This window comes from Hyposmocoma kahamanoa, unplaced genomic scaffold (genome assembly GCF_003589595.1).
Source record: "Hyposmocoma kahamanoa isolate Upper Pololo Valley unplaced genomic scaffold, ASM358959v1 66, whole genome shotgun sequence".
NCBI classification, from domain to species: Eukaryota; Metazoa; Arthropoda; class Insecta; order Lepidoptera; family Cosmopterigidae; genus Hyposmocoma; species Hyposmocoma kahamanoa.
In genome coordinates this window covers 23870095-23894627 of record NW_020653854.1, presented here as the reverse complement: position 1 = coordinate 23894627, position 24533 = coordinate 23870095, and the positions used below count along the sequence as shown (strand labels likewise).

General features: G+C 37.5%; 1 protein-coding gene across 6 annotated transcripts in view; it reads right to left on the bottom strand.

The window, feature by feature from the left end:
• Positions 1-1631: 1631 nt before the first annotated feature.
• The window catches only part of LOC113231750 (cytosolic carboxypeptidase-like protein 5), a 45844-nt gene continuing 22942 nt past the window's right edge, over positions 1632-24533 (bottom strand). Inside the window, exons 10-20 of one of the 6 annotated variants that reach the window (XM_026466252.1) lie at positions 23813-24060; positions 22534-22681; positions 21037-21114; positions 19510-19629; positions 18423-18566; positions 16541-16694; positions 14696-14834; positions 13702-13924; positions 9509-9562; positions 2844-2981; positions 1632-2507 (exon numbers count right to left, since the gene is read on the bottom strand). In XM_026466252.1, the coding sequence (XP_026322037.1) occupies positions 1890-2507; positions 2844-2981; positions 9509-9562; positions 13702-13924; positions 14696-14834; positions 16541-16694; positions 18423-18566; positions 19510-19629; positions 21037-21114; positions 22534-22681; positions 23813-24060 (2064 nt within the window). In that variant the 3' untranslated portion in view covers positions 1632-1889. Of the gene's footprint in view, positions 2508-2610; positions 2723-2843; positions 2982-9508; positions 9563-13701; positions 13925-14695; positions 14835-16540; positions 16695-18422; positions 18567-19509; positions 19630-21036; positions 21115-22533; positions 22682-23812; positions 24061-24533 lie in introns of those variants that run through there. The other 5 variants (XM_026466254.1, XM_026466258.1, XM_026466257.1 and 2 more) reach the window with 5 other exon arrangements.

The window sequence follows — 24533 nt, the reverse complement described above, 5'->3', positions numbered from 1 at the left end:
TATCTTGTTAGCTGCTTGACATTTGAGCACAGTGCTAGGGTTACCATCAGTTCGGACTTGTCCAGACATAAAATTTTCTTGGAGCCTGTGCACACGCATAATTTTATTATATTAATACGCGCATATGACGCGTGTAAACGCGATTCAACCTTTGCACATGTTGACAAATTCAATGGCACTAAACGCGCGTATATGCGCCGCAGACGCGCTGTAGTCGCGCGTATGTATCGCGCATTTTGATAAGAGTTAGTGTTGATTTAAGTTTCGTTTGTTAATTTCAGTTAGTTTTTGAAATGAAGTGACTACATGAAATTCTAAGTGTAAACTCCAGCCGAGTATATAATCTTGCTTGCAACGCGATGTTTGGGCATTTGAATCGATTCAAACGCGATACAGAGGAGCTTCGAACGCGCTTCTCGCCGCGCGTCTGTCGCGATCGATACAAACGCAACAATCTGCTTTTTTTGCCTCTACCTCGCCGTAAACGCGCGTTCGTGCAACGCGTTTCGTTGGCGCTTATAAAATACGCCGTGTGCATATGACATTTTCGATTTTATTGTGTTTTGCAAATGTCCAGATTTGAGTCCAAACTATTCGAATTCGGAATGGCAACCCTACATAATACAAGACGTATGTTTAATTATAGTTTTCGTTCGGTGAATAAACCTCTCTCTAGCCTCCGTAGCATGGCTACGCATGATAGTCGCGACACGCGCGATAAAATTGATATAAGCGCGCGCTATTGGCTGTCTCAATCAGATCTAATTTAGATAGCCAATAGCGCGCGCTTATTTCAATTTTATCGCGCGCGTCGCGACTATCATGCGTATCTACGCTACGGGAGCTGTTCATATTTGCAGATGTGGCCTTATTACATCAATGGTGTAATCGGTGTAATTTCTTAAGTCGATAAAGACTGCTTGGAAGGCGCTGGCGCGAGGTTCATGTCCACAAAATGTGTTTACATACTGAAATATACTACTTATGGCTGTTAAGTAGAATAAGGTGAAAAAAGGACCGAAGTAGCTGGGTGCATTATCAACGTGGCATTCAAATGAAACAAATATTTTCTGAGAACATGGTATGTTTTAATTCAAAATCAAAAAACATATATTAATATTTCCAATAAATAAATATCCACTATTTAATAATATACATAATAGGTACTATGCTTTACTAAGATAAACACTATATTACATGCAACTTGATAATTTTGATGTATAGTAAATTATCTTCATGGGTTAACATTCATAATAACAATTAATTCATTTAATTCAAGTTACATAGAAAAACGTTAAAAAATTATTGCACTATGGGGTGTGGCAGCTGAACTGCAGATGTTGGCATCAATTTTCACACTTATTCGTGATAGAAATTCCATGTACGTAATAGAAACTCTATACCTAATAAACTTTTTAAAATAAAAATTAATTGATATCACACGTAATCGCTTTGTTTCTGTCGCTATTTCTGTTTCCTTTTTTATGTAATTTTTAAAGCTTTATATTTATGTCGAACAGAGTGCCGGGACACAGAAATATATGATGGAAACGCGGGCACTCCCCGCGTCTCGGCAACATGAGATCATCAGTATCAGAACGCGGCTCGCAGAGCTCCTCCCAATTTTATAACAGCTTTTCTATATTTATGTCTTTTTAAAGCCATATTAAAAGATAGTGTATACTTTTTATTCAATGTAAAATACAAAAAACGTAAAATCGGGAACAAAATACCAATATATACTATGCAACGACAAAACCACATAATAAAACCATTATGCTTACAGAACACAAAATTTCCGTTAACGACATCGATCACCGATCACTACGCAGGAGTACGAGTTCGCAGCGCTACGGCGGGGGCGGGGGCGGGCGCGGCCGCGCGCGGGGCTACAGGCCGGGCTTGAGGCGGATCTTCTTCAGCAGCGCGGCGGGCGGCGCGTGCAGCGGGCGGCGCTTGGCGGGCGCGGCCGGCGCGGCGGAGGGGGCGGAGGGGGCGCCCGGCGCCTCGTCCCAGGCGCCGCCCAAGTCGTCCGACGACGACGACGCCATGGCGCGGCAGCGCGCGCCGCGCAGCCCGCGCGGGCCGCGCGCGAAGCCGCGCTTGCCCAGCTTGGAGTGCGAGGCGCGCGGGTTCTCGCTGTCGTCCGCCGAGCGCCGCGCCGCCTTCGCCTTCACCACGCCGCCGATCTGCGTCTTGCTGGCGTTCGGCTTGCGGATGGCCAGCACGTTGCGCCGCTTGGCCGCCAGCGACTTGGCCTTGGGCTCGGCGTCGGGGAAGCGGCGCGGCGCCGCGGCGCCGGCCTCGGCCTTGCGCGCCAGCTTCACGTTCAGCGCCAGGATGTCGTGGCCGGAGCGCGCGGCGCCGCTCAGCGACGGCGAGCGCCGCCCGCCCGCGAACGCGTTCTCCTTGCGCTCCTCCTTCTCCTTGGCGGCGATCTTGCCGCGCGTGTACAGCGGCACGCGCGTCGGCGACGTCGCCTTCGGCCGCAGCCGCGACGTCGCCAGCTGGAACGACCGCTGCGGTTAGCGAAAGGAAAAGCGAACGGGACGGGTACTCGCGATGGGGCGATGTCTACTTTAACGAATTCACTCGATGGATCGGTGTCGTGACGCTATCGCTAGTTTAGTGGTTGCGGAATGGTGTTATTCGACTGAGACGGGACAACATTTTAACTCGTCTTACCCTGACAATTTGGACAGCTTTACTAAGTGGTTTAACACTGAAAATTAAATACGACATCGTTACGTAAACAAAAGGAAAAAAGCTTTACACGCGCGGAATGATCGATTCCGACCCTGATCCCGACAACGACCGAGAAGGCGAAAGGCGACGAGACCTACCTGCGGGCGCATGGTCCTGGTGTGCGCGCGCAGCCAGTCGCGCACGGCGGCGAGGTTGCGGTGCTCCGAGCAGGGGATGCGGGAGTTGGGGTGCTGGCCCGTCAGGTCCAGGATCGACGCGCCCAGCGACCGGCCCACCTGGACCAACACTCATGTTGTGAACGATGTTCGCTTACAAAAACGACTTTACAATTTTATTCGCGATAAGAATAAGCATAAGAAATTACAAATTATCAGTGGGCATTAAGCATGTTCGCAAAACAAATAGCCTTTTCTCGCGCGTATAAGCGCCGCAGACGCGCTGCAGTGAATCGATTCAAACGCGCGCAAACATCGCGTTGCAAGCAAGAAGCTCATACAGAATTTCATGTAGTTGCTTCAATTAAAAAATTAACTGAAATTAACAACAAAGCTAAAATGAAAACTATCTCGGCACATATACGCGCGTCGTTGGCGCGGGCGGGACGGGAAACGAAATATCGGTATTTTCAGGAACCGGTACCACTAGTACCGGTACATGAGATGCTACCGGTGTAGATTATACCTGTATTTTAGCTACCGGTACCTTTTTACCCTTGCTACGGTACCGGTAGCTAAGATGCACTAAATAAAAGTAAACATAATTTTATCCATCGCTTACTTTCACGCTGAAGATTCACTCAACGCAAATGTCAATGCAATGAAAACATACTTTTGGGCGCGTCGCGCCAAATTTAACTTATTAATTAATTCCTGTGTGTCATCTGTAGGGCTAGCACGACACGACGCGACTTGCGCGAAAGCGACATAAAGCGCGAGATACTGCTATTCTCGCATAGAGTTCTCGCGCACGTCGCGCCCTGTCGTGCTAGCACTACTGCAGCCAAACATAGAAAACAAGCAACGTCGCGGGAACCGCCTTTGCGTACCTTTAGTAACTAAACATAGTTCTCTATTGGTACCGATTTTCGGACATAATGCATGAATTTTTGTTGCCGGTAATAAGCTCTTGTTTATACATTTCTTACCGCGGTATGACTTCAAAGTTCTGAGTCTCATGTAGAGTGTTAGGAACACAAGTATGGTCTATTAACAACATGCCAAGAGTTGCCGACAGCAATTTCTAATTTAACCTTTTGTCATTAGATACTGGTGTATAGTATACAGGAGGACGTTAATTACTATACGAGCCAACTTTAAAAGTTGAAAAGGGGTTCTTCTGGAATTTAACATATATTTTTGTCAATGGGATATGAGCATAGAATATAGAACAGCTGCTGTGCTCTAATTTTCGGGTGTAACGTAATTAAGTTAACACCTCGTATACTTCATTTCATGCATCCCTATAAGGCATTTTAAATACTCTGTAAAAAAAAATATTTACGAACCATGTGCTGACATTGTGGCCAAGTAACTCAAAAACTCCTCTATTGGGTTTACAAATTACTGTAGTTATTTTCTTGAAACACATAACACGATTTAGAAAAAAAAATATTGCCAATTTTGTTAAAGTACGTGGACTATCTCACTATAGACAAATAAGACAAGTAGTACAACTCCATAGAAACGTAGCAGCTTGGCTTGCATGCGTGCACGCCCGCCGCGCGCCGTGTAAGCACACATCGCGTAACCTCGCGCGTTGCACAATGCAATTGTTATAGAAGCGTTCCGTGTTTTAACCCGTTCATGGACAGTACTTAAAAAAGTACCGCACACAAAAATGTCCCTATTCTTTTTTATGTCGTAGTGCTTATAACTATTCAATACAAGCACTACGACAGATAGAAAAATATACCGTACAGGTAGTAAAGACTCTGTTTCCTTACTACAATTAATTATTGATATTTTTATACGTGATAGTGGTAGAAATATCAATACGTCATTGTGTACCAACTGCATTTAAGAAATGTTAATAAAAAAAAAATGTTATTTCAATATAGTACGAGAATACACGAATACCTTTTTTTTTTCAAATTATGTTTACAGCCTATATGTATAACTACAATAATAATGTAACAACTCTACGCTACGAGGGAGACGTATAGCCATTGACGCTCCGAACAGGCAGGAGTTGAACGACTTGTCTTAAGGAGAGGCCACACTGCGAGGGAAGCTAAGCTAAGTTAGCTTAGCTCACGTAGTCGCGGCATGTTTAGTAGCAGCAGAGCGCCTTGTGAAAGAGTTGGTCCAGGGAAGTACTGCCAGCGTTCCCGTAGTCCCGGCAAAAGGTGCAGGGACGGAACACCGAGGGGTTTTAGTCGGTAGGAGTCCGACATGATCTCTCTCAGGCACATGGGACTTGTCAACTTATGTCTCAGAGTGACGGGCGCAGATGCAGTGCCCGTCAGATCTTTGCTTACCACCAGGCCCACGACCGCGAACTAAGCTAACCAAGCTAACTGAACGACGTGGGCTAACTACCCAACGATCCCGCGGAGATAAGTAGACACTGTCGCCCTTCATCCTCGTGCGGGGAAAGACTAGCTATAGTCCCGTATTTTCTTAGGTTAGCTTTGCATGTAGCTATATGAGTAGCTTAGCTTCTCTCGCGGTGTGGCGTCTCCTTTATTATTCTATGGCTTTACTATGTCATTTGGTCAACCATATTTTAGGCAAATTACTATTATTCATTCACTCAATAATTTAATATTACTGTTATTATTATTAACCCTGAAGAGGTTTTGATTGAAAAATTTAGCGTATTGTAAAAATACCTACATAAAAAGTTATGTTTATATATTAATTATAACATTTTTATAATAAAAAACCGATCTCAAAAGTTCGTGGAATTACATCTATTTGCAAAGTTTTATCGGAAAGAGCGCGAAACCGGATTCATCCCCTAGTTTGCCAGTTCATATTTAAAATGGGAGCAATACTGAGGTAACACTACAGTAATATACAGACAAAAATAAAACAGTCGAATTGAGAATCTCCTTTTTTAAAGTCGGCTAAAAAAGTAATATATACAATAACGTACATTTAAACTTGAATCTCCAATTTTACTTAATTGCATACAGTGGACCGATGCCTTGTTGGTTTGGTGTATTTACAATACAGTGTTCGTATAAAAGCGGCAGTGAAAAAATCTGGAGGTTTTATAAACGGTCTTAATGTAGAACAAAGCTTTTACTACTTATCTACATGATGTAATAGTCATCACAATGCACAGAGCCAGCGTACATTCAATTTCATAGAAATATATAATATAAAGTGTCCTTAATTTTATTTTTTCTTAATTTTTTATTGTGTTAATATGAATAAAGTTTGTTCTTTATAATTCTGGACTGATTGGATGTTGATAAAATGATAAAATTTTGCGAAAATGGCACCTGAAAATTTTTTCAATGTTTTTGATAGATTGTTCTAAAATTTACTTGTAAAATGAAAACTTTTGCTGTTGTCACCGCAGGAGTAATGGATTATGTGATGTATTGGTATAATTCCCCAACAACAAAAAGCACATCAGCAAATGTTTTCGTTTTATAAGTACATTTTAGAACAAACTATCAAAAACAACGAAAAAAATCTTTAGGTGCCTTTGTATTTTCACAAAATTATGATCATGTTGGTGAACTCGTTATTGCTTATCAGCATCCAATTGTTGTTATCCATCCAAGCGTAGGATATTTTACATCATAAAAAAATTTATCGATCGGTTTTAAATAAATAAATATTAGACCACATCACTACGTTGCTCTGATCCCAAAGTAAGTAGATAAAGAGCACTTGTGTTATGGAAATCGGAAACAACGACGGTATCACAGACACCCAGACCCGAAACAATGTTAATTTTCTACACTGACCCGGCCGGGGATCGAACCCGGGACTTCAGAGATGGCGACACCATGAAAACCGGTGTGCAAGTCACTCGACCACGTTGGTCGTCAAAACTTATTTTTTTTTGTTTTAACTCTGCAAAAGGTTGAAAGTGATTTATTTGAGCTATTATTAAATCGGAATAATATCAATAATTCCTAAAATAAAAAAAAAGGTAATAACGAATAAATACATAGCTTCAGGTTACTTTTTTAAAGTGACAATTGGACATAGTTAAGCAAAAAGGATTCAATCCACAAAATTATCAAGAAATTAGTTATACGTGCCAAACGGTTCCTAAAGTCTAACCTCTTAGATCAGCAAAAAATCCAACATATAAATAAATATCCCTACAGTTACATAACATTGTCAGTTTTGAAAATAAAACAAGAGTGAGAAACATTTTATAAACTTCAAACTGCCATATCTCGAAAGTGACTGGATGTGCATTGGATCCTTTTTGTTTAACTATATACTTAAAATAATTTACAGAATGAACCCTTTTTCGAATTGATCTGTTCAAGAACTAATCCTTAGCAGAAGATATTTCGGATATCTTAAAAAATTGTACAAGTTTTGCAAGTCGGTCCTTTCATGTAATTGTCGTCAAATATGTTTTTGTACGATATAAAATGATGGAATGTCCACCGGCTCCAATCCCGCAAACTAGATATCTAAGTTAATACCACTTACAAAATATGTCAATATGCATAACAAAATCTGTACGTGTTACAGGTCTACATTATATTTCATATTTGTAAGCTGTTTCATATCGAAAGGTTGTTTCATTTAATCGTAAAAAGCAAAGCATTCAAACGGATTTCCTTAAAGAGGGATAAGATATTAATATACATCTTATCCCTTGTATAAAGTTATATTTAAAATACTAACAATTTAGCAGGATTATATTACTAACATCATAAGCAACAACTTTTTCACCTCACTAGCTCGGAAGGCTTTCTTTCTTATTAGAAATCTGCGCGTGAAAGCGTTTTTTGCTTTGTTTTGAAATTCGAACTTGACGATGGGCTGTGATGCAACCTTACTTTTTCTATCGATGAAAAACATATGAAAAAAACATAATGACGCATTCAACTACGGGATTTGTCGTTTTTACGTTTGTACATTACTTATTTATGTAACATAAATCCGTTGGTATATTTTATTCTTATTATTGTTGACATTAAATTGACAATGATAACTAATTGTCTTTATTAAATTATTTTAATTCGTAGGAAGAACTAAAATAATTTCAATAATCACTTAATCATACAAAATTATAGAAATACAAGCAAGAATAAAAATTGATGTGGTGCAAATTCAGAAGGCATCCGAAGGTAAACTTTTTCTTTTGACTAAAAAAACTGATGATGATGAATGATGTTTTATTTTCTTTTTCGCTCGGCAGCAAAGTTGTACTGCATCTCGTGCCTTGAAACCCTCGCTACGCTCAGGAATCTATTTTTGAACCACTCGCTTCGCTTGTGGTTCAATCTTAGCTTCTTTCGTTTGCTCCGGTTTCAATACAAGCACTCGCGTCAAACAACAACTTTGTAGCCTTGCATAACAAATAACTATTGCTCTATGATTTTTTAACCAACTTCAAAAAAGAGGAGGTTCTCAATTCGACTATGTTTTTTTGTATGTATGTTACACGATAATTTGTGAACCGATTTTCATGGTTCTTTCATGGTCCCATTTAAATTTGAAGAAAATATTCAACCTCTAAGGGTGGCAAACTTTGGGATGAATGACTTTTGAGGTCGATTTTTTAGTACTCTGTACTGTTTTTACAAAACGTAATATATTTCGACCCCTCCTACGTAAAGTATCGTATGTCGAAATTGTCAAGTTTACAGGGGAGCGTTAAGTTTTGAATTCACTGAAATGAGTATGTGACTTGACACACGTGACTTTAGCATAGAAATGCTAAATTAAATTGTTAAATGATAAAATAAATTGTGGTCGTTCATCTAACCGATATTAGGATTTTAATTATAAAATATAGATTTTAATTATAATATATAGAGTACTAATTCTGTGTGAGTTTTGCCGAATAAAACTAAAAAACCGAGAAATAAAGTCACGTGTTACGCTCATTTCCGTGAATTCAAAACTTTAAAACGCTCCCCTGTAAACTTGGCTATTTCGACATACGATACTTCACTAAAAATCGATCGATTTATCAAAAATAAATTTAAGTTTTTCTGGTACTATCTGACACTTTTTAGATCTATATTTGGCAGTAAACATCTCCCGCGTGCTTTCTTTTGCTACAGAGCGATCTATTTAATTTATTTTTATAGGAAAGTAGAATCTGATGAATTATTAAAAATCATGGAACAAAAGTTGTTGTCTATGATGTTAGTAATATACTCTTGGGATGTTGTTAGTATTATACAAATAACTATGTATATAAGAACTTAATTTCTTATCCCTTACTTAAGTGTCGATCATAACCAATGGTCGGAAAAAGGTGTTCCACAAACATAGATACATGTATAGATATAGCTACAAGGAGCGACACAGAGTTGTTAAAACCACCAAATATTAATTAAATTATTTTAAATCCGACTTCGACTACCTAGGTCAGTAGTTTGTCCTACGATGCAGTAAAACCATTTCCAGAAATCGGGAATTCGAAAAAGTATAGTAACTAATATTTGGTGGTTTTAACAACTCTATGTCGCTTCTTGTAGCTATGTCTATACATGTATCCACATACATATGTGGAACGCCTTTTTCCGAACATTGATTATATGACACATTATTCTAACGTGTACATAATCACAATGCGCAACTACATAAAGCGTTTTCGGATATATACAAATACATTAATTTTCATAATGACAAGCCACGAGACAAACCTTACAAGGGTTCATTTCTTGGAAAACCTCCAGATTCCTCCGATACACTTTTACCTGAAAGGCGTACCATGGCTAAACTATGGATTAAATTTCTTAACAACTAATATACTGTGAATAACTAACTACTTTAATTACTTGTATACTTTTGACAAAGGAAGACCCATTTCATAAAAAAATAATAACAATAAAGAATCCATTTTGATTTAAACTTTCATGATTTTCACACACTATTTGATTTTTAATTCGGGACTTAATCACGTATAAAACATATTTTAATTACCTCGACGTTTCGGACACATTGCAACGTCTATGGTCTCGAAGGGACTGAAGAGGCGGGTGTCAGCATCTTCTAGCCGTGCGAGTTTTTCTAACTACCCGCACTTAATCTTCATTATTTATTTGTACACTAGGGTTCTCACTACACATACAACACTCACGACATCCGGCGGCTTGTCGGGCGATACTTGATGTCGTTTACATTTGCTGATAACTGGATCCCATGACGGTACAGTACTAAAAAAGTACTCTATAACTGTGTTTACGCCGTTATCTAAGGTCACGGGGCATGTCAGATCATCTAAGGATGTAATCCCCTTTCAATCTCCGGGCGTTTACAAGATTGATTGCAGTTGTGGGAGTTCCTGTATTGGGCAGACAAAACGCACCATAGCGGAAAGAGTTAAAAGAACATATCGCGGCTGTTAAGAACCGTCAGCTCAATAAGTCTGCAATAGCCGAGCATTTGCTGGAATCAGGATCAAACCACTGGATTGAGCTTCATAATCCCAAGATCCTTTCTACAGAACGTCATCACTATAGTAGAATCGTACGTGAAGCTATTGAAATTAAAAAACACCGTAATTTCAACCGAGAGGACGGTTTTAAGCTTTCATCGTCATGGGATCCAGTTATCAGCAAATGTAAACGACATGAAGTATCGCCTGACAAGTCGCCGGATGTCGTGAGTGTTGTGTGTCGGTCTAGTGAGAACCCTAAGGCACAAATAAATAATGAAGATCAAGTGGGGTAGTTGGAAAAACTCGCACGGCTAGAAGATGCTGACACCCGCCTCCAGACCATCCTAGTAGTATAATTAGTAGTAGTATAGTAGTAGATATAATTATGGTAGTGGTATAACTGAATGAAGTCCTTTTGCGTACGCCACAATCGCACAAATGACAGTACAAAATTTGTAGTCGTTATAGTTGTTTCTTTTTATATTTTTATTTAGTTAATTAATTATTTCTATTTATTAGTTAACTGCCTCCGTGGCCAAACAGTTACCATGACGGACTGCCATGCAGAGGTCCCAGGTTCGATTCCCGGGCCGGGAGAAATAGTTGTATGCCTACAGTTATTTCTCTCGTGAGTTTGGGTGTAATTTGTGGTTGTCTATGTGTGTGTCCATGGCACCCGCGACACAGGGTTTCCCTAGTGCGGGGCTATGTTGAGTGTGTGCGTTATTTATTACTATTATTATTTTGTTTTGCTTGTCTAAGTGTTATAATTTCTTTTTTAATCTATGTGTTGTGGCGTTGCAATAAATGTCTATTCTATTCAATGTCTTAACGGTAATATTATACAGGGCTTAAGGTTTACAATGACGCCGCATTTTCGTGTCCTGGGAAAGAATCGGTACGGTCTCGAAAATAGCACGAAACGCATTGACTTACAAATAAATGGACGGCGGGTCCGCGCTAAAATGTGTCCGAACTTACAGGGCGTTAAAATCGTATACAGAGCGTCAATCATGCTTTAGTCTTCGTTGGTTCAACTGTCAGCGCGCTTGTCAATAATGCCGTGTTGTGTAGTAAAACCTTGTAAAAATTACTCAAGTAAAGTGAAAAAACAGGGTGGTATATCATATTTTCAGTAAGTACTACATTGTGTTATCATAGTTATCATTTAAAAGTGTTATTTTATGCACTAGTATATATAGTATTTAATTTATATTTAAATTAATCGGAAACATAAATTACAAAAGCAATCAAAATAATCAAATAGCTAACTGTCCCTTTCCGACTCATTGCTTGCGTAAAAGACTGAACGACACCCATCACGTCAATTTCAATTGTTTGAAACACAAGCGTTTGAAATATTTAGAACAAAAATTCCATAGAGTCGCCTTGATGCTAATGTTATTATTAAAATATTTTTTAATACATGTTAGTAACACTTTTAAATATTGTTGTACTCTTTCTACGGCTCGGGGTTACGAATTCGTTTCTCTTGCGCAATCAATATCATTTTAATTTTGTAATTATCTCACAATGGCAATTACCCTACTACCATCATAGCCGTACTTTTTCATGCACAAGAAACATTTGCAAGAACTATGAGCAGTACAACTATGCCTGTTGACGGAATCAACCGTCGTCAGTGATAAACCGTAATAATTATATTGAATCAATGTAAGCACTACGGCATATAGAAAAATGGTGACTTTTTGAGCGCAGTATAATTTCAGTACTATGCACGAACGGGTTAAGAAAATGGTAAGAAAAGAAACCAGAGCCGATGCAAGCGTGATAAAAAACCATAATGTTAAAGCATTGGTATGTGATTACATCAATGAGTGAACAAAAACACTGCATAATAATACAAATAGTAACAACCTTGATAGCCTGACGGTTTGCACTGTGGGCACTGGATGAGAAGTACCCGGGTTCGATACCGATAGGATCAATTTAACAAATTAACTTTTCTAAATGGTTCTGGTGTTGGTATTCTATTGTAAGACAATCACCTGGTTTGAAACTAGAGAACTCTCTGTACATACTCCCCATGAGTATCAGAGCAACAGAATCCCAGAGCAGAACCTATTTACAAAAGTTCATTTTCCAAATAGGTTTTACTGGGAATCGAACCTGGGACCAAGAACGATGGAGTTTATTCCGGGTCATAACTCAGAACACCCAGGCCAAAACAACATTCGAAAAGTTCACATTTAGTTTTATAGTTGATTGAGCTGATTTTTTACGGTTTTAAAAAAAATTCTCGAAGAACTCGAGAAATCGGGTACGAGAATTATTGAAACTCAAGAAAAAAAAAGTCAGACACCCCAGCTCGTAATAAATGGCATTGTATAAAATTCAACATTTACGTATAAAATTTATTTATAAATAATAAAGGCTACTCCATTATACCTGTGTTCAAGTAGTTTTCACTAGAAGCTACATATGGTGCATTTTGGTAATTTTTCAGTAGAAGCTGAATATGGTGTTTTTTTGCGTCTTTCAATTGTTGCAAGCAAAATTAGGCAGTACTGCCTGACCTGAATGACATTACAATTGAAATTCAACGTTTTAGCTTTTTATATTCCTTTACATGTCACTACGTTTGAATAGGTTGACTTGGGACATTTTTTTCGTGGTTTTTGTATTAGACCCGTCGTCCATTTATTTGTAAGTCAATGACGAAACGAGATTTTTTCAAAAGTAGGTTTCCTTACATGGTTATGTTGTTATCTCGTCGTTTTAACATGTGGTCAGAGATGGACAGTGAGCGAACCCGCCCGGGTTTTAACAGGGTATTTACCCAAAATCGTGAGTGGAAACGGCGAATAATGGTATAATTCCATACTTATTGTTTAATTTCGGTGTAATAATGGTTTTTTAGACGATAAAGAGGCAACTCCACGCGACACCCATATTGAAACCCTGTTGGTTCTTACTACTAAGGTATGCATATTACGATTTGATTTTTAAGAAAATCGATTGAAGTGCATATTCTAACTATTCTTGGTATCGATTTATTTCAATGCGGGTTTCAAGTGAATCGATTCAATAGAAAGGCAAATCGAATAGTCTAGACCAGAAAGCAATAAACATCATTACATTTGCACAAAACTCGATTTGAAACAAATATTTGGGTTTAATGGATTTTAATCAGATTTAATATCGGGCGCTTGCCAATCTCTGCATGTGGCCCATTCAATGATATGGTAATTTTGATAACTAATCGTTTTGCTACCAAATTATTATAAGTAGTAAACTACCTGCACAGGTATCCATTAAACAGAGGCAGAATTTAGTGTAAGTCTCTGGGTCACTGTTTCTACTACATAATATTAGAAAAAAAATAAAAAATAAATATTATAAGGAATAATAATTTTTGATTGAATTTTACGAAATGAGTCCATCAAGTTTACACTACGAACCAACTAACGTAGCTAAAGTGGTCGCAGCACAAACCTGGAACGGGTTTACCTCTTCGAAGATGTGCGGCGTGTACTTGGGGGGCATTGGGCTGGATAAGTTGGCAGCTCCGGGGCCCTCGCGGATGGTGGGAGGTAGGACATTCACCAGTCGTCCGGTGTTGTAGTTGCACTCGAGCGTGTACGATCTGACCAATCCCGTGGTTTTGTATACCGCCACTCGGCCTGAACCTTCGCGGGACATGCCGTCGCGACGGTCTCTGTTATGTGGGCAATAGACAATGATTTTTACAAACTATTTTATTAGTGAAAGTACTCCACTAAGTCGTTGTAATAATTGATACAAGGTCGAATAAACACAAAGAAAAATTTCTTTCTATCCGAGTGGAGTCGAACCAACGACATTTATACATAAAAAATATGTCAAAAGTTTTTCGTATCAAATATAAGTGTGGAAGTACTTGTAATCTTTTAACGCAAGTCTCTTTTTTTAGACGAAAAGTAAGTTGGTACTGACTTTGCGTACGTGATGAGGTTCTATGCTAGCATCCGTAATATTGTGTAAACAAAACCTAAAGGCGCTTTCATGCCTGCACGCACACATATTTTTCTTTTCTTTTCCCAAATTTATTATTATTATTATGTTGAGATATATGACTTCCTAATTCGACTGTACTGGCTTCATCTATTTAAACAGTATATTCCGCAGCTTATTGCATTTAACTTAGCATTGTAATGATGTACATTTTTCAAAGAATAAATAATATTATTACTTTGGATATTATCTTAGGTTCTCGCCTCTCCCATGGCTTAAAACCCTCCCTTTATTAATACTATTATTATTAGGTAAATATTTCACAATAAATAAGATATTAGGTTAGATAAATGTAAAAAAACGTGTAAGTTATTTGAACCTAAACTGTGGCTTACAAATACCTTGTGAATTTAGAAACAGTATGCGTTTGAGCAGATCTTTTTTTTAAATCCGGTTCTTGCTACACTAGTGATAAGTGGTAAATTTTTAAACTCACTTCAGATACATGTTCCGTTCAGTGAAGTTACACGACGAGAAGTGGAAGTGCAGGTTGTTGAGCGACATGATGCGCGGGAGCAGCATGCACTCCACGGAGCTCTCTAGGTCGTCGAAGTGGTTGCCGTACATGAAGATGCCTGTTACAAATTATCATAACGCCTTTAATAATAAAGTGACGAACGAAACTAACGAAATAAATTTTAAAAAACGTATGACATAAAAATCACAGAACAATTATTTATTTATTTATTTATTTATTTAGGTTCATCAACAATTGTTACATCGATACATTTACATTTTACATTGGTAAGAGTATTTAAACTAGATGCACAACTAATTAAAGATGAAACACAGCTTGCATTAAATTGAGCAGGATAGTCTTAATATTACATTATATCAATACCAGGTGAAAAGAATATACTACATATAAAGTTAAAATGAAAATTAAGAAGTTAATGTGTAGTGAAATTTGTTTTAACAATTAGTTTTAAAAATACAGTACATTTACGTGCCTAGGATTGCCTTACGAAGGACGGCCATCGAGTCCGAGAAAATATCGACTTTTGCACTATATTCGTTGATATTCATTAATACAGTAGAAGTGCTTAGTTTGTGGGGCACGTGTGCCATAAGTACGCGAAGTTTCACATACTTAAGCTCGGACCACCATTTTCGCTTAGTACGTTATGCTCGTGTTATTTGTTTCACGTAATTTCAAATGTACTGGTTCGATCGATTTACTAATTTATTACAAAAAAATAAAGTAGATAATTCTTTCTCCAAACATGCTACGCGAGAAAGTCGTAAATCTGACAAAAATGTCCCAGATATCGGGGATAGACGCCATCTTTCACAATTCAGTTTTGTTTTGTTATGGCTTAATTTCATACCTTTTGACTACACCCTATAAAACATATTTTTTTCTGAACTTTCGTCACGTCACAAACCCACGGCACCGTTCGCTTCTATTAACTCTGTTTACACCGAATATATTTTATTCGATTACATAACACATAACCTCCAAAACATCAAACAGGAAAATCTTTATGTTGATGCTTATCCGTAGGTAGCCAGGCAAGTTTTCCTTCCTTTACATTCTTTGGGTATTATACTGGAATCTTCAGAACTATTTTGATTACTTTTAACTGATATGTATTTGTTTTTTTTTAAATGACAATGCGTATAATTGTAGCAAGATCCGCGATGACCCCTCACCACGCCGTGATCCGAGTCTGATCACGTACACGTTAACACTTTTCATAATAAATCCAAAAAAGAAAGAAAAGAAAGACAGAAACATTTATTAAAAACTAAATTTGTTCAGGAATTTAAAGTTTTCATATATATAAATTATGTCAACAAAAATTTATTTGGGAGATCGCCATTTTCTTTAATGTGTACTATAATTAATAATAAGTTATTACGTCTTCGCGAGTTAACTAGGTTGTAAATTCGAACTGTAGTCGTCTCATTGCAAAATATCTAGAGTTAATTGTAGCCAACAATGTACTGTTTTATTGAAACTAAGAATTTTGCTTTTTTTTTTTTTAATTTATTCATTTCAAAAACATTAACTATTTTATTACATTAACGCTAGGTAAAAACTTAATGGTTTAACCACCTAGCGATGAGCTAACAAGCTCGGTACTTAAATTAGCTTACTACTTACTAAAATACAGATAATATATTACAATTAAGAGAGCTAAATACAAATAAAATGAAAAATTACATTACGACTCAAGATAGTACTTCTTTAAAATAGCTTTGCATTTCCTGACATCACCCTCAATTGCATCTAGTACTGTGCCTTCAGGGTTAATTTTGATGAAGTTAAAAAGCTTACCCTTTTTAGAGGCGTGTCCGTGGAGGTCGATGTACAAATAGAGCCCAGATTCGGGTTCCTTGGGTTTGGCGATTGTGGTCACCTGCGCGGTCGGCTGCTTCTTGCGTTGTGCTTTCGTCGACAGCAGCTTCATCTTATCTTCTTTTGTTGTGGCCTGCGTTACACAACATACTTAGAACCGTATCTCAATTTCTAAAACGAGAAATCCTTGAATTTTATTGCATAGATCCTCACAGCAGTACAGTTTGACGTTATTCAAATATGGTGATGTTTTACTACCATAACACTCTTGGGGTGCACGAAAGGAGCTGCACTGAACGACCATCCCTTTCCTGTGCGTCAGGCGCGACCTAGGTAACAATCGGCAAGTGCCTTAAGCCGATTGGTAAAGTCTTTCACCACGATGACAAGAAATACAGTGTGTGCCATTGATACGATAAGAAGAACATATAAACATAAAATAATAACGCACACAGTCATGGCCCTGCACTAGGGAATTCTTCGCGGGTGCCATGAACACACATAGAGAACCACATATTACACCCAAACTCGAGAAATAAATGTACGCCGTACAAATATTTCTCCCGGCCCGGGAATTGAACTCGGGATCTGCGTGGCAGTCCTTCATGGTAACCTTTCCACCAGAGGCAGTACATGATATTCATTTTTTTTTGTGAAATTACTCCACTACTTTTGTTATAATTATTAACACAAAGGCATTTGGTATAAAGTTTTTGTTCCACTATAGTTTTAAACCTTGTGCATTGCTAATTTCGTATATCAAACGGAATCTTATTACAAAAGCGTATACATTGCCCGCTAAATGATATTGTAACTTTGTTAAGATGGCTGTCAAAAACAACTATTTATTGTTATTTCTCGTATGAATGTTATGTCAGTCACTATTTTTCATAAAAAGAATATTATTCTTAATTAAATTTTTATTGAATTGATATTCAATTATTTTTTGTGAAATTACTCCACTAGTTTGTTATAATTATTAATACAAAGATCGAACACAATAGATGGCGCTACGACTAAAAAGTCGTTGAAAGATCAAGTACAAAGACACGACGCAAGCACATAGAAAAATTTGTGAGGTCTGTTGGTTCGTTCCGTGGCTTAGTTGGTATAGCGTCTGGCACGGTATGCAAGAAGACGTCGGTTCGAATCCGACCGGATCGAAGGAATTTTTTCTGAGTGTTCGATCTTTGTATTAATAATTATAAAAATATTATTCTTGTTAACATAAATTACATTATCATAAATATATACACTGACCGTGGTCTAAGAATGTTAATTTCTTTCTTTCAAATTGTGTTTTCTATTGATCTTTAATTATTGTGTTTGGGACAGTAAATGTTTATTCAATTTATTTAAAAAGTCTCCTGTATAAACGACCTGAGTGGTAGAGTGGCTTGCATATCGATTTTCATGGTGTCGCAATCTTTGAGGTCCCGGATCCGATCCCCAGCCTGGTTAACGTGGAAACTGGTAACCTTTCTATATAGTCTCGGGACTGGGTGTTTGTGGTACCGTCGTTGTTTACGATTTCCATAACACAAGTGCTTTAGCTTTTATTAATAATGTCAAGAGACGGGACGAACTATTCGTGCACCTGATGGTAAACTACACGCCTGTCCATAACAGTCGCAGTGCCACTCAGAGCTTGTTATCGCAAAGATCTGCGGGGCACTGCGCCCGTCACTCTGAGGCATGTTGACAAGTCGCATGTGCCTGTAATTTCACCAGAACCCTTATCCCTCTAAACTGGAACGGTGGCAGTACTCGCTGCTAGTTACTTTAGAATCAAAGCAACGTACGTGTTGTGGTCTGATATTTATAAAGCCAATGTTTGTTGAGAAACAAAGATAGCACGCACGTTGGTGGGCTGGTCGCCCGTAGAGCCGGCGGGTGCGCGGGCGCGGTCGTGCGCGTCTGCGGCTCCGCGCACGGAGCCGCTGTCGCCGGCCGACACCGTCACCGACGTGTGCGACGCCGGGCGCTCGCTCATCACCTGCAAACACTGCAATCCCGGTCGCCTTTACAACCGCTATAGGCAACTCACATCCACCGTCATTTGAAAACCTTAATAAAACGATATTTCATTCACAGTAATGGGAAGGCGACAGCCACCGACGGCCATAGAAATCAATAAATATAATTACTTAAATAAATTGTAACAAGTAACTTCAAATCAGCGTGTACCTTTTTTGTTTATTTTTATTCTTTTAAATGTTAAGATTAGGTTCTTTTCCTTATTGTAATGCAATGGCATTGTCACGCGACGTCTCGGGAGTTATATAATCTTAAAATGTAAAGATTCACTATTTCAGAGTCATGTATTACATCTGTGAACTGGCAATCGGTATTTACTATCTCAATTTTGATAACTTAACAGGATGAAGAAAAAATCATTTAAATAGCATCTGGTTTATTAAATAAACATACTCTTTTATTTTTTAATTGAAGTGAAGTGACGTGCTCTTTAGCTCCGATATATATAATATAATATAAGATTATACAAGTTGATAAATTGTGGTACCCGTCTAATAAATAATAATGAAATGAAATAAATTATAAATAATTATAATAAATTCTATTATTTATTAGATAGGTACCATAATTTATCAACTTGTATAATCTTATATTATATTATACATATCCGATTTAAAGAGCACGTCACTTCATTCAAATTAAAAAATAAAAGAGTCCAGGAAGTATAGCATTTTTTGTCTATGGTTGTATATCAATAATTACGGAACTTCGGAGCATATGTCAAAAGTTAAACAAATGGTCGGAGTATAAGCTTTAAATTTGTAGTCTATGTGTATGATTTTTCTCGAGTGCACACGTCATATCGAATGGGCGGAGAGGGGGTTAGTTTAACCTGTAGAAGCGTATCACGTCATTAAACAAACACTTTGCCATTTATATTTGTGTATATGTACAGAAATGCATATACTCACGATCTCTTCGTTGCTTTCGTTGATGATGTACCGTTTAAAGCAGTTCGTGCAGAAGTAGACGGTTTTGTCGTGTTCGGTTTGGTCTGGCTCTTGCAATTTCTGTTGCTCTTGTTGCTGCAACTGTAAGATAGTGTACTAATTACAAATTCTTTATTTCATAGATAAGCAAATTACACATGAATGAATGAAATTAATTAAACATTTCGTTCGTAAGACATATTCGGATATTAAGAAACTTTAGGGGATTATTTTTGTGAATAGATTTTTGTTCACATTTATTATTCTATAAAATATATCTATAGAATATAATTGTAAAGAAATATCTAAACGGATCACTATCACGCATTTTCGTAATACAAGTACGCAGATTACCGTTAGATTAACTTTGTATAAAGTTTTGATTTCACGCCAGTTCTGAACCTCGTTAGTGGCAAATTTTCAGTATGAACAGGAAACTCTTTATGGAATTGTCTACAATGCTCTTTGAATGAAACTGTGACATTGTCGAAGACGAAGAGTGGTTTAAACAGCAACAATAAATGGGAAATAACGCAACGAGTGCGATTGCTCTGCTTTTTGTCTTATGCGGTTAGTTTGCAGGATTTAAAAAACTAGTTAGAAACGGTTCAGAAAACTAACTCAAGTATAACGTGGTTAATAGAGGAATTATATACTAAATATAAAAAGCAAATACAACATTAAATATAGCTGCCGCCTGCAAACTAAAATGCGGCTATGTGACTAATGGTAGATTGTACAATGAGTGCACAAAACGCGTCATTTCACCCGAGACGAGTATATTCACCCGAGCCGCAAGCGAGAATGGATACTTAAGTCGAGAGTAAAATGGGTTTTATGAACGAGTTATAAAGATTACTTCGATTGCGAGCAAATTAAACAGCAATATTACAAATAAACGATTATTTCATCGAAATTGAATTTAAAATTAAAACAATTAGAGATATTTAATGAGATGGTTTTTTATTTTATGCACTAGAGCATAAAATCCTATTTTATACAGCCTACAACCAGCATAAATACGAACTTTAAGAGCATGAGAAGTGAAAACCGTATTTTGAGGTATCATAAAAGAATCATAACCCAGTTTTAGAATGTTGAAATTATTTAATGATATTTTAGCTTTATGTCATTAGGGTAAGTTCTGATATGTCGAACACATGAACTGTTTTTAAATAGAGAACTTGGAGATATGTCTTCAAGTTATCTGAAACGGATATTTGGCAATTTGTCACTTACCCGCGTTTTAGTTAGGGGACGGCAAAAAGTTGTAAACCAAAAGATTAAAACCTAAGATTTGCAAAGGGCACAGAAAAATTCGTAAGGTCCGCTGGTGCCTTCCGTGGTTCAGTTGGCATAGCGTCTAGCACGGTTTGCCAGAAGACGCTGGTTCGCATACAACCGGATCGAAGGAATTTTTTCTAAGTGTTCGTCGATCTTTGTCACAAAAAAAATTGAATCCTAACATTCAATAAATTTAGTTTCAATGAATAAAATTATTTATGATACCTTGTTCATCTCATCTATTTGTAGTTTTTGGTGCTCTCTGTATTCTTCAATTGAAGAGTAGGTGGGGCTTTCTGGTTTCTATGTAGGAAAGAGAGGAGACAGGTATGAAATAACTAGGAAGTGTGGTTCAACGAAAACAAAAAGGTTTCACTTCGACATAAAAATAGATTTGACAAGATGCATCTTGGTAGGTTATGGGGAATTCCATTATTACATAAATCTGTTAAACGAGAATTCAACCTAAACTGGTCAATATGTGTTGCGTACAAAAGTCTAGTCGTTGCTGCCAGCCGTCGAGTGTATAATCAAAAATAGAGACGAAATAAGCTGGCAAATGGGCCTTATATCACTTTTAAATATCAGCTCTCGTTTGCGCTCATATCACAAAGTAGAAAGCTGAAATAGTACAGCAACAACAACTGACCTGTGTGTAAGTCTCTGTATATTCTAAAATATTCTGTATTTATTGTAATAATGAGAGATATTAATCCATAACTATTCCATTCGGTGGTGTGGGAAAAACAGCATAACATCTAATTACAAAACAAACGGTATCACATTTCATCGGTTACTTATTATATTACTTGTTATATGTTACAAACTTAAATATGTAATTTTTCAATTTTTGTCCATTATAGCAAAGCTCAAATTAAATTGATCGGTTTGAAGTGAAAACAGTTGACGGTCGCCAATTGTTTCGAATTCGGGTTGGCCAATCGGAGCGCAGTTATCACCGTAATGTTTTGACAGAATAGTTTTCAAACAAATTAAATGACATTACGTCTCTATTTCCGGTTATATCACATTGAGGTCAGTTATAGCTTGCAACTTGTAAAGGGATACATGTTCAACTGAATGGGCTTGAGCCGTTGAGTCACATGTATAACGGGAATTAAAGATATAAGTACCAAAACCGCATTAGTACAGCGGGGTAGATAAACTCTCTTTTAGAGAGGACCCATGCCCGGCATTCAGAAAGAGCAGAACGCCGTATAATAAATAATGTAAATAACCTTTAGTGTAAAGTTTTTTCATCTATATTGTTTAAATATCAACCAGAATCTTATTATAGAATCGTGTACATAGTACCTCTTAAACGAATTTCGTCGCTTGACTTTCTCAAACCCCTATCTTAAAGCACAAAGTTGCTGAAATGCAAAAAATTTATTGATTGTATGTACAAAACTTTACTGGCTGATTTCACATCAAATTTCCTTCATATTCCACACACTGGCTATTACCTATTCTTAAAATAATCCCTTGATAAGAAATTTAAAATAAATAGAAACTTTGACGACCGTCAAGAATGACCAGTTCATTTTTATTCCTAGTAACAATTTTATGTTGATCACTATTAACCTGTATGTGGGCGACATCGAATACGTACGCACGACCTTCTTCGTGGTCGAGTGGCTTGCACGTCGGTTTTCATTGTGTCGGTTTCAATTCAGTACAAATTTAAACGTATGTAATGTTGTCTAATAGTTATTTACTTACGAAGGCTACGGCGGGGTACCCGGGCACGAGGCCGGTGAGGCCGGGCATGGAGTCCTCCAGGCGAGAGACGGCCGCCCGGCACTCCGTGCACCAGCCCATCTTCACGTTCGATAATCGAGACTCCTTCGCCGATATCGCGGTGCTGTCACTGTTGAGACGGGCATATTATTTATATCACTATACAATTAATATTTTAAGTGTGACAAACCGCAGAGAATTAAAATTCAACACATTCGTTCATAATATCATCGACCAGTAACTGAAGAGGACTGCTGATCTCTATACTACAGATCGTAACTCTGAAAAAGGTCAAAATTCCATCTTATGTCTAGATGGCGCTGATCGATAGCCTAAAAGTTTATATATGTGAAATATAAGTTAGTCAGTTTTTCCTTGTAATATTATTCAAATATGGATATTATTAAAATTATTTTCTGAACTTCGACAAATATGCGTGTGAATAGATGGCATTGTGTGTTACAAACTAATTTATAAATTAACATTTTCTAGTATGGGTAGATGGCGCTAATCCTAAGCAAAATAAAAGAATAGACGGCAGTATCCCTATAAATCTGTGCAATAAGGGCCATCTAGTTGATTTATTTGTTATCACTATTTACAAATTATAGTCTGTCTTTTTTGAAGACGGAGTAAAATGACATTTGTAGGGTTGCCAGTTTTCATAAAATTTCAAATAGTTATTTAGTTGTTGTCGATAGTTTTATAGATAGATTGTGAATGTTATGATGTTCTAGATTACTAATTGCGTTATTGCCTTCTTTAATATTATTTTGACAGTTGGCCTATTAGTATCGACATCAATTTTTATTCATTCATTTTAACAATAGCCGGATGTGATTAACTTAAAAACTTAAAATAAAAATTAAAAACTTTAAAATATGCCTCCTCTTTGTATTTTTCACAAATATAGTTCCAAGTATGAACTTACAGAAATTGACAATTTAAATAAACTTGTGCTCAATAATCTTCAAAAAATACAGACTCTACTTACACAAATAGCTATTTGGTACTCATCGCGACATCTGGTGTACCAATAGGTACTAATCACCCAACTACACTGTCTTGTACATCGATTAGATGTCATTTTGAATTATTGATCCATGTTAACATTATTTAATATCAATACACCCGTGATACCATGCGATTTTTTTAAATTTTCCCGCGTTTTTCCAGTCTCATTTTTCATTAGCCAGACTCTACTATTATCTCTCGCTAAGAAATATATGATTTTCTATGAAAAATAAGACAGGTAACTTACGTAACAGAAGAGTTAGATTCCATAAGTAAACTGATGCTGTTCTTTAAGGTATCCCTTAATGGTCGTAAAGGATTGTTTCCTTGAAAGTTGAGCTCTTCACTGGTGCTCAAATGCACCGAGGAGCCAAGACAGGTGCGGAGGACGTTGTCGTTGAGGAGAGAAGGCGATGGTTCCACGTTCGTGCACGACAATTTTAATGACAGATCGCTGGTTTGGGAAGGCATCTCTCGGATTGTCATGTCGCATACCTGGTGGGGTATAAAAACGTCATAAACGGTTTCTGTGTTTGAGTGAACAAAGAAGTATGTTCTTCTGTTGTGTCAAGTTTTATCAGTAGGGCTAGCACAAAAGCGTGAGAGCGACATAAAGCGCGATATACTGCTATTTTCGCAAGGAGATTCCGCGATGTATGTCACTTTCGTGCAAGTCGCGTCCTGTTGTGCTAGCCCTACAGGTCATTGTTCCGGCATCATTTGTACATTATAACACACCTGCAATAATAAAGTGACGTATTTCTAAATATATCATTTTAGGGAAAATGCGTACGTAATAAAATTAAGGGTAACCTATCCCAAACTATTCTAATTCATACAAAAAACAAATATCGTGTTTATTTCCTCGCAAGTGTGAAAAATATTGTATGTGTCACGGACGGTAAAAAAATTCAAAACTCGGGTTATTAAAGCACTCAGTTTCGGGCTTCTAATAGACCCTCGTTAGT